The 11,558-nt window shown below is 43.0% G+C and overlaps 2 protein-coding genes across 6 annotated transcripts in view; one reads left to right on the forward strand and one right to left on the reverse strand.

The window, feature by feature from the left end:
• NAALADL2 (N-acetylated alpha-linked acidic dipeptidase like 2) overlaps positions 1-11,558 on the reverse strand; it is a 363,340-nt gene that overhangs the window by 127,986 nt on the left and 223,796 nt on the right. The gene's annotated exons all lie outside the window — the stretch shown is intronic.
• On the forward strand, positions 8,574-10,415 carry LOC147012992 (uncharacterized). The gene has a single exon (XM_085854413.1). The coding sequence runs from the start codon at positions 8,603-8,605 to the stop codon at positions 9,695-9,697; it is 1,095 nt and encodes a 364-aa protein (XP_085710539.1). The 5' UTR covers positions 8,574-8,602; the 3' UTR covers positions 9,698-10,415.

An 11,558-nucleotide genomic window follows, 5' to 3' on the forward strand; every position in this document is an offset into this window, starting at 1 on the left:
GGTGGAAGCTACCTGGTTATATGTGCACAGAACGCAAAGATGACGTCATGTTGATGTCACAGACGCATCCAAACCTGTTGACGTGACATTTTCTTTGCCGAAACGGGGAATGTACACTCAACAAATAGAACTTCATGAATGACGGTCTGGTTAAAAACAAGAAGAAGAAGAAAAAAAAAAAAGGAGCAACAAGAAGAAACCACTCGTTGCACGAAGTCGGTTATTGAGTTCAAACCTGGCTCCATCTCCACATCTGCATCCTGCAGGACGCATTGGAAACCAGCGACTTGTGAATGAGCTTGAGCATCCTCTTACTGCAAGTAAGAAGCACAACGCATCACGCAATCCAATTCTTCGGTTCAGTGCCTCTCTGTTGTTTCCCAATGCCAGTCCAAAAATTACAATCTTGTTCCTTCCACCCCGACTCCCCCCTTCCAGTCGATAATATTTATGTCTGCATTCTGACCAAATGGCATAACGCAGCATGACTGACCAGATTTCTGTGGATGAGATGGAAGGAATCATTCCATTTTGCTCAGCAAAGCTGCTCTTAGAAGCTCGGTGTTTGAATTAAAATTCAGAACAATAAGCGAGCACAAAGGTTTTTCAGTCGATGGCACTCATCGCAAATCCCCATTGGCACTCATCGCAAGTCCCCATGCTTCCTCCCTAAAGAAAAGTTGAAAGACGGTGAAAACACGCCCTTGATAAGCTACAAAATAGATACGATGCGACTTTTTCCAATTTGCGTTTTATAAAGTAATTTTGCGATGAAATGTCGAAATCTTATTCTTAACGATGAGCCATAATGTCGCACCTGGGAGTCAACCACCACATTCATACTGTCTACGGGTTACATTGCGGAACGATTCAACTAAAACAGCGAATAATTTCCGATTTTTCACAAATATGCTGAGTCGATGTGTCCTTGGGGTGGTTGTAATAATACAAACCGAGATGAATTCCATGCTACTACACCAATGGCCGAAAGACCCAAAGTTTGGAATTGGACGAGCTTTATCCGCAATACCCCAAGTTTGCTATTTGAGCTTAAGACTAAAGTCCAGGTGAGCTAAAAATGGGAAGCTAAAGGGAGGGGAAGAGGGGAGACAAGGAAGGGAGAGAAACTGCAGGAGGTATGAAGTAAAATAAATGTAGTAAATTAAGAATTTATAGGGGGAAAGGGGATAAAGGATGAATAGTGGGGAGAGTGTGGGAGAGGAAGAAACAAGTATGAATACAAATAAAAAGGGAGGGTGTAAAAGAGATAATTGTTGTTCGTCTTTCGGCTGCTCCCGTTAGGGGTCGCCACAGCGGATTATCCGTTATGATCCACATACTGATTTTGGCACAGGTTTTACGCCGGATGCCCTTCCTGACGCAACCCTGGTCGCCTCTTACGACACAAGGATATGGATTGGGTTTCACCATGATTCCGGGCTGCCCTACACCTTATCATAGCGCGGCCCAGTGCAGAGCACCCGTCCTCAAGCGATCCTCCAACCCATGCCTCCGAGTAGTCGGATTACAGGCGCACGCCACTACGCGCGGTATGGTGTAAAAGAGATAATGAAAAGGTATAAAGTGGATATAGCAAAAATGCATAAAACCAGAGAGGAAACAAGAACCGTTTGTATATCTGGATGGGTGAGTTGGTGAAATGAAAAGTGTTCATTTATCCCATTGTGTGCAAGTTTACCTAGTTTAAAAACAAACTTCCGTTCCTTGCGTTTCTCCGTTTCCGTCATGCTATTGGGGGGGGGGGGCATTCCGGAGACAGTCGTGTGCTGGGTAGAATGCCCTGGTAAGTTCAAGTGTCCACGGCGATCAGATCGGGGAGGTACGTGGTGACATATTTTTACGTTCGGATCTGTGAAACTACCGTGAGCCAGCTCTGAATCTGCCATGTAACCTGTGCTTTCACACGTTATTTTTCTGAGCATTCAGTTTGCCATGATACATTGCAATCAAGCTTGAAATGTAGGATATGTCAGAGAAGTTTCTCAAATCAGCAGTGCTATGAATAATGAGAAAAAAAACAACAACAGCACGAACACCAGTGTAAGCAAGCATTCACGGAGCCCAAAATATGACAAAGTATGAGCATACGTATGCTTACACCAGGTGGTGTAACTCAAACTGACAAGATGACGTCATAATTACAAACCAAAAGGCAGAAATGTGTTTCCATAACACCTCACTTGTTGTTTGAGTAATCATGACAAAACAGTCTCTATTGGTCCAGTCACCTTGAAGGGAGATAAAGCCTTTGTGTGCTGTTGGTGCTTCCTTCGTTAGAGCCCTGTTACACCTTGATGTTTTAGCCAGCGTATGGCAAGGTATCAAAATGTATGTAAAACGCTGGCGTACGCTGAACTATTGATGGTTTTTTTTGTAAGTTTTGGGCGTATAATAACGTGCTGGACGTATGCATAACGTACACAGAACGTTTCAATCACATATAGATAACTTATACCAACGAATGCTGAGCGTGTTGTCGGCGTTCACAACCTATGCCCAACGATAATCTAACTTATTCAAAGCGCGCGGCAGCGTATCGCAGACGATCACGTGGCATAGGCTATTAAAAGGCTGCGGCTCGACAATTCAAATCATAACCGCACGAGACATCGAAGTGTGAAGCCGCTGTCACACCTTGACATTTTAGCCAGCATATGCCGACGTATGAAAAATTTGCCGAACCAAGCTGGCACACATCAAATACGTTATGGGTAAGTTTTGTATACGTTAAGAGCACGCTGGCATACGTCGTAGTACATTGGCATACGTTGTAGTACGCCGAGTATGTCGAGAAATTTTCAGCATGTTGAAAATTTCTCGACGTACTCGACGTATGACACACATTCCGCATACGCTGGCCATAAGTTGTAGGCACGCTACGCGATCGTTGACACACGTCGACACACATTAGTTGTACGTTACTCATAAGTCGAAACACGTCAATGTAATGGTTACCGTCAGTGTTCCAGACTCCCTGGTTATTTGTTATTTTTATTTTTTGTCTTTGGTATGACGGTGATGTTGACACTTCGATTTCTCGTGCAGTTATGATTTAAATCGTTGAGCGGAAGCCTATTAATTATATTATATTATAACCGCACTAGGAATTGAAGTGTTAACATCACCGTCATACCGAAGAAAAAAAAAAAACCTGGGAGTCTGGAACACTGACGCTAACCATTACCTCGATGTGTTCCAACTTATGGGTAACCTACAAGTAGCGTGTGTCGACGTGTGTCAACGATCGCGTAACGGGCCTACAACACGTTACTCGTAGGTTAGAAATAAGTTTCGGGTACGCTAAACATTACCTCGACGTGTTTCGACTTATGAGTAACTTACAAGTAACGTGTGTCAACGATCGCGTAACGTGCCTACAACTAATGGCCAGCATTATGCGGAACGTGTGAGTCATACGCTGGCATATGTCGAAAAATTTCAAGCATTGAAAATTTGTCTAACAGCTCGGCGTACTACAACATATGCCAGCGTACTACGACGTATGCCAGTGTGCTCTTAACGTATACAAACTTACCCATAACGTATTCGACGTGTGCCGGCGTTTTAGCCAAATTTTGCATACGTCAGGCATACGCTGGCTAAATCGTCAACGTGTGACAAGGCCTTAAAACCAAATTGTGAACACTGGTTGTGCTGTATTCCCCCACACCTGACCCCAAATTACCCGATATAATAGATAAAGAAAAAGGAAATTATTTTCTCGTATAAATCCTTCCTGGTTACTTATTAAACATAGTCCCTGGAAGGGAGACGGGCAGCTTTTAGAACAAGGTTCCACACATTGGCTGTTTGCATTTCTCCGTTACAATAAACCCACCCCCAGTTTGAAAGAAAAAAAAATTGAGCATTGCTAATATGCCAATAAACCGAAGGGGCATCATCAACTTCGTGCAAGCACAGCGTCATACTTTCTGAATGCAACAAACCGAAGACAGTTCAGCATGGTCTTAAAAAACATCTTTCGTACACATGTGATGAGGTTCAGGGATAATCTCAGCTGAAGGAAGGAGGATTACAAGCCGAGAAGGGAAGGAATCAAAAGGAAATGTGTAGCAAAAAAAAAAAAATCATAGAGTTTGATGTTTTCAAACCAGACTGTAAGCAAATTGTCACGAGAGACGGTAATCAGAGTCCAAAGGTGGCATAAGTTTATATTAGAAAGATGGAGAGTGGATGGTGACCTTGAAATCAAATGGCAGTGAATGCAAGAAGGATAGCGAGAAGATTCCGTGTTTAGAAAAAATGGATAAGAAACAGAGGTAAGGAGGACACTTTGGACTAATGTGCACATTTTTTTACATCGGAAGTGTTAAAGAACAGGTAGAAGTGAAAAGGGAACATGTTGTAACACCTCAGTGGAGTTAGAAGGAAGCCAAATGCTTAATGTGCACAGATAAAGCAGCAGATCCCGCACCTCGAAGCGACATCCTGATCATAAATATTGAAATCACACTCATGGACTTAAAGACTAAGGCATTCCAGAAAACTGTGAAAGAGGAAGAGAAAGTTGCTCTCAGAAGCAAGAGAGAATAATTTTTCAAAACCTACACCTTCGCAGCTTACAATTAACCATCCGCATCTCACTTTCTCAAAAAGAATGTCAAACTTCAAGAGATAAACAAAACCTCGTTTGGTGCTGGTTCCTCGGTGCACGTCAAATGCTTTGCTCCATCCTTGCGATTTTGTCCGAAGCTCAAGATTCTGTCATAGATTTTCTTTATCCTTATTGTCCTGTGTGCCCCGACTCTATTATAGATGTCACGTGTGACAATCCTTGTCCCTATTTGTGCATGCATCTGCAATTATCTCCGCCGCCAAAGATAGATGGAGGTTATGTTTTCACCCCTGTCTGTCTGTCTGTCTGTCTGTCTGTCTGTGAGCAGGATATCTCAAAAAGTTATAAACGGATTCAGACGAAACTTGGTGTGTAGGTTGGTTGCTTGACAAGGATAAAACGATTCGATTTTGGTGAAGATCCGCATTCAGATCCCGATACGGGAATTTGTTCATTTTTTTAAGTGACCACAATTGAGAGACTGGGCGGAAAACGGTACACAGTATAGCACGATATTCCAAAATGTTGTGTATGGATTCAGACAAAATTTGGTGGATGAGTTGGTTCGGTGACAAGAACAAGCCGATGGTATTTTGCTTCAGGTCAGCAGATCCGGGCCATCAGTGCGATACAAAATGTAAACTGTTCAGCCTGGCGGAGGTTTGCGCTCTACCGAGTGCCGTTCTTGTTTGCTATTGTAGTTCATCCCAGCTGCAACCCCAATAACCAGCTGGAAATTTGAGAAAACGTCCCTGAAAAAAGTGCCTGAGGCATTTTGGGGTCCAAGTTAGGGCCCAGCGGTTTTAAGACATTTCGAGTGTGCTGAATCCAAATCTGCTTGTTCCAAACATAACTTTTCAGGAAAAGGTGTTGAAAATCGCTAATTAAAACATAATGCAGAATTGTGAAAAACGCAAAACGACTTAACGGCGCAATAACAGTCACCTCCCGCTAACTGATAGAAGTCATGGAATGCAGTGTGACCACTCCTCATTTTCATAAATGCTAAGGGTGAGCCAATGAAAAAAGCCAAGAATTCACAAGGTTTTGGAAAAGCGATGATGATAGAAAATCTATAGAAAACCAAGACGCCAAGGTGAACAACTAATAGCCAAGATCTTGTGAAAAAAGCCAAGGAGTGGTCACACTGATGGAATGTTGTTGGGGTTTAGCTCTCAGTAACTAATACTGAGGACATGACAAAGATGTATTTTGTTTTAAAGTTCTAAATTTAAATTACTCTTGCATGTACATGAATTATCAAACCACTTGATTGTTGCTTTCGGACAGGTGTGAAATGTATCATGTGACCCATGACTATATTTAATCAACCGTAATGTGGACGAGATATGGAATAAATGCAATAACCGATTTATAATTTGTTGACATAAACATGTGGAAGTGTTTCCCGTTTACCCAAATAGGACACTGTGATGAAGAACAGTATGAAAAGCACAACGGTGTTCGTGATGATTGGAGGCTTGAACGTGGTGTCCTACTATCTATACTACAAGAGAACATTTTGTCTGTGCGTCTGTGTGTCGCCATTTTTTCTCAGAGATGGCCAAATGGATCTTCGTCAAACTTTCGCAGGTTCATCAGTCAGTACCGGGGGAGTGTTTTCGGGAAAAGAATAAAAATAAAAATCTGAAAATTTTGAAAAAAAAGTTTCTTTAAAAAAAAAAAAAAATCTCTCTGTAGTGCCTAAGGCGTTGTAGCTATGTGATAGGAAATGTTAAATGATCCCCGACCCCACTCCTTTTTTTCTTCAACCCCCGCAAAAAAATTCTTCAAAATGCCCAGAGGATTCGGAGTTATTTACAACAGCACCGAGCAACGCCGGGTACCGCTTCGAGTATTAAATAAGGCAATTGTGTGTGTGTGTGTGTGTGTGTGTGTGTGTGTGTGTGTGTGTGTGTGTGTGTGTGTGTGTGTGTGTGTGTGTGTGTGTGTGTGTGTGTGTGTGTGTGTGTGTGTTCATTTGAAAATCAGAAAAAACAGGGCTGGCCTGATCTCCACGAAACTTTGCATGCATGTTGGTAGTACGCAAGGTACCCCCCCCCCCCAAATCCTCTGCGAGATGAGGGGTGGCAAAAACGACTTGCCAATGCTCCCGAAGGGAGCGGGCGTTTCGAGAGCATTACAAGTGAAGATTTATGTTTCATCTCCAGTCGTCTCCACTGGAAAGGATGTCACATTTTCTCATCGTTTCATCAAATGCACATGGACTTCAACTAATATTTTAGCTTTCTGATTATTCAGAATAATTCAGTTTGTTGATTCTGAAGAAACAAAATGGACCTGGTTTTAAGACTTAAGCACGCAGTCTCCGTCGCCTTCGATCTCTGCATAGTTTGCCAAGCTTCTGGCAATGAAAAACCTCACCCCGCAAGTCCGCAAGGAGTGGAAAGACTTCTAGAAGCAGCCAAAACCAGGAGAACATGTCAAAGATGGAAAGAATGTGGAAGCAAATTGATCAACTCGAGAGGGTTTTACATCCTGCAGATTTGTCTCTAATTGTTTGGCATAAGAAATGCTATGCACATTTTACAAACAGCAGCAAATTCAGAAGGCTGCATACATCAGTGGAGAAGCGAAAAGAAGCAACATCCACTGGAAGCAGGAGAAATGCACTTAAAAGATATCCAGTTCCGAAGAAGCATGCAGCAGGCTGTTGATGGACTTTGTGTCTCTTTTGTCAAAAAAAACAAAACAAACAAAACATACAGCCAAAAGGAAAACAAGATCTGTTGAAACACTCAATTTAAGTAACGAGATTCTTGGAAATGCTCTATATGACCAGAAACTTCTCGCTGGATCAATCTCGCTGGGGTAACTGACCTGATCCGGGCTGAGGGAAATACCATCTTCGCTGCCTGATGAAATTCAACCTCTCATGTGACAAAACTCAAAAAGAAACAAAGCTTAACGACATTGCTTTGATCTGTCTTTCGAAAGAGGTTCGGAATGCAGCTGAAAAGGGTCACGTCATTGAAATGTCACAGGTATTTGACCGTTATTGCGTCTTATCGGAAAATGCAAGTGAAATCCCAGCATCATACTGCAGCCGGAAATACTCTTTTGGAGAAAAACTCCAGTCATGTAGGTGGGGGACGTGGTTGATTTTATCCCACCTCTTTGCCGTGGCCATGATGAAAGTCGTGCGGTGAATTCCTCACAAATCCAAGCACATACAACTATCTGAAATGGCAGCATCAGACGATGCTGATGACACGCTCACAATGTCTGCAAACAAACCTGAAGATGACCTTTTCTCTCTTAACCATGTAGCATTGAAGACTCATGGAGGCATTTCCTCCAATGCTGGTCATAAAGGACCAGGTGTGAGTGAAGACGACGCAATAGCGTGCATCCACAACAGCATGTACTGTACATGGTTCTGAGATTTAGTTTGGGGACAGAAGCTCTTGAACCTAACGAGTGCAGACAAAACTCCTCCCCAGTGAAGAAGGAAATGTACAAACCAAAGTCCTCAGCATTATGCAGGACATTGTTATCAATGTCAGTGGTGGCCAGAAGTGGACTCCAAAGCATATCGGGTTGGGTTGTGAACTCATCAGCAGTATGGCGGCCATCTTGGATTTCAAAATGGCCGCCACTGTGGACCTGTTTTGTTAAATATCTCCGAAACTAGTACAGATATCGAGACAGTTGAAATGCCTATAACTACATTTTAGGGCTCTAGAAATGCAATGGTGACATTAAATGTTTGAAAATTGTGGCTGCCATCTTGAAATCCCACCATCCACAGCTATTTTGCTCTTAAGGTCTATGCTCACATTTCAGAGACAAAGAAATTTTTGATGCTTTAAAATATTGATCAAACTATGAAACTGGTAGTAGTTATGCATCTACTCATTTCAGGGACATCATCCATTGTTATGGTGACTGCACAAGTGATCAACCCTACATGAGCCCATTCATCTGCAACTGGAGATGGCAAAGCGCATCAAACTTGTGGATCCATCAAAGCCAGATGCTGAAATGGGTCGAGTTACTCAGTGGCAACTCTGCATTCTTTGTCAACAGAACACCACTGAAAAGGTTCAGTTTCCCAGTCAACGAAAAGATGAACAAGGTGAAGCAACACTCGCAGGGTATAAAACATTGGCTGATAATCTCCTCGAATTTAATAACCTCGGTCGGCTGCCTAGAATGATAAACATTGACACATTGGACGAAGGTCATGGTGTCGAGGCAGCTTTCATTGCTCATAATGCACGTTGGCATAGGTCGTGCAGGCTTACGTACAACAATACAAAACTGGAACGTGCAAGGAAGCGTTCTAAAGATATACCGGCTGATGATGCAGGTGAAGGTACATCTTGTGTTTCTAAGCACACTCGGTCAAGTTCTGCATCATCAATTTCTCAAGATCTCTGCTTTTTCTGTGGGCTGTCATCTGGAAAAGAGAAACTTCATGAGGTTTCTACTTTCAAAGCAGGCAAACATGTTCGAGAGTGTGCTGCACTTCTAGAAGACGATAACTTGTTGAGACCTCTCAGTGGCGGAGATATGGTTGCTCTTGAAGCAAAATACCATGCAAAGTGCTTAGCCTCTCTCTATTATCATGCATCCATGGTCCAAACGGAGCAAGAAGGCACCGAGAATCTCGATAACATGCTCAATAGCATAGCATTTGCAGAACTTGTGACATATATTGAGGAAACCCGTTTGGAGGATGCCACCATTGCTCCTGTATTTAAGCTAGCTGATCTATCAAACCTGTATTCCTCCAGGCTGGACCAACTAGGAATCAAGCAGGAAAGCCGCATACAATCTACAAGGCTCAAGCAGCAAATTCTTGCCCATTTTCCTGACATGAGAGCAACTAAAAAGGGCAGAGACATTTTGCTAATGTTTTATGAGGACATTGGACATGCCTTTGCAAAGGTGTGTCAACAGGACAGTGACAGTGATGCAGTGCACTTTGCACGGGCAGCTCAGATAGTCCGTGGACATTTGTTTGATAAATCCAAGCCATTTGATGGTTCATTTAGTGCAACATGTCAGGAGGAATCTGTGCAAAGTTCACTTATATCATTAGTCAACAATCACCATGATACTGGAGGGTCCTAGCATTAAGGACCAGGCAAACTAACCTTCTAACCCAGCTGCACTAAGCTTGGTACAGCTTCTTAAGTTTAATGCAGTCAAGCATGCCCGAAAGCAAAAGGACAAACCCACTAATTTGAGACACAGTCTGGAACGGGAAACCCCACTGGCAATTTATATTGGGTTGAAACTACATGCAGAAACCAGGAAGAGAGAATTGGTGGAGAAGCTCTCCCAGCTTGGTATCAGCATCATGTATGATAGAATTATTCAGATTTCTGCTGATATGGGAAATAGTGTGTGCCTACTCTACAGATTGGAACAGGTCGTATCTCCACCAAACCTGAAGCAGAACTTGTTTACTACATCCACTGTTGACAATATCGATGTTAATCCAAGTTCTACAACAGCTAAAGTTGTAAAAACTTTCCATGGAACCGGCATCTCATTATTCCAGCACCCAAGACAACCTGATGAATGGCACTGATCATGGTCGAATAATTCTTGGTGGTGCAGCTGGCACGAAGAAACTCGATGCTTTGCCAAATTACTACACCAATGTACCACCCGTTAAGGCAAGCGTAAAGGGGTCACCAGTTCCAGAAATATGCCTTGAGTCTCTGGCCCGGGAGAAGATGTCCGGTGACGATAGATGGCTCGAGCATGCAAGAGAGCACATAGAAAACAAGAACACAACCTCTCATGCTGATAACATTTCTTGGGCAGCTTACCATGCTCACAACCTGTCTCAATCAGCTCGTCCAATGTCCGCAACGGCTCTACTACCACTGTTTCACAAGAGTGCTCACACTGTGGCCATGATAAAACTTATGCTGGGGGCAGGCATTACATGCACAGCCTGAGCTCCCATGTCCAAGTGAGTGGGGTTAGGAAAAAAACATCCGACGGTCAGTTTAAACTGATTTGGACAACACTACCAGAAGCCGCAAAGATCTGCAATGAACTTATCCGGTATGGATGCACAAAAGGATGCACTGATCGCTGCAGGTGTAAGAAGTCTGCACTTCCATGCACGTCACTTTGTTCTTGTGATGGGGAATGCAACAGAGACTAGAAAAGTCAAGTGACGGTAACTGTGGTTTTATGCCAACTGCTTGTGATGTTTTCTTGATGGTTCATTCCTTCACATATTGTGCTAACTGATGACAGTTTATGTTAGCCTTTGGATGGTGGCTATCTTGGATTATAAGATAGCTGCCACATATTCAATCTCACCATTGGATTCCTAGACCCCTAAAATGTGGTATAGGCGTTAAAACTGTGTTGATATTTTTACGACTTAATGAGATATTGAGCAAAATAGTTTGTCAATGGCGGCCATCTTGGATTTCAAGATGGCAGCCACAATTTTCAAACATTTTATGTCACCATTGGCTTCCTAGAGCCGTAAAATGTAGGTATAGCATATAGGCGGTTCAACTGTCTCGATATCTGTACTAGTTAAGGAGATATTTAACAAAACAGGTCTACACTGGTGGCCATTTTGAAATCCAAGATGGCCACCATACAGGGTGCAATTTCCGGTGGCCCCTGCACTAAAAATCTTTGTATTGTATTACTCTAACCATGTGCCAAGTTTCATGCTTTTAAGGGAAAGTGCACAATTGATCAGCTAAGCCACCCCACTATTATGCAATACGATAGGGTTATTTCCGGTGAGGCCGATTCAATCGATGGTCAGGACAGACAGACAGAAAATACAACTTCCCGCAAATACAACCCGCCACTTTGCTGACAAAAATATTAATTCAGAAGGGGAAAGGGTTTGGAAGAGAGGGGGGCACGAGGAGGGGCGGGGGAATGAATAAGGGGTGGGGAAACGAATAAGAAGGGGAGAGCGAGGCCTCACCACATGTCGCTATAT

This window comes from Eptatretus burgeri, chromosome 14 (genome assembly GCF_056783735.1).
Source record: "Eptatretus burgeri isolate ZD-2024b chromosome 14, Ebu_testis_v1, whole genome shotgun sequence".
Taxonomy (NCBI): domain Eukaryota; kingdom Metazoa; phylum Chordata; class Myxini; order Myxiniformes; family Myxinidae; genus Eptatretus; species Eptatretus burgeri.

Coding starts and splice junctions, on each gene's coding strand:
- LOC147012992 (XM_085854413.1), top strand. CDS start 8,603: ATGGGTCGAGTTACTCAGTGGCAACTCTGCATTCTTTGTCAACAGAAC.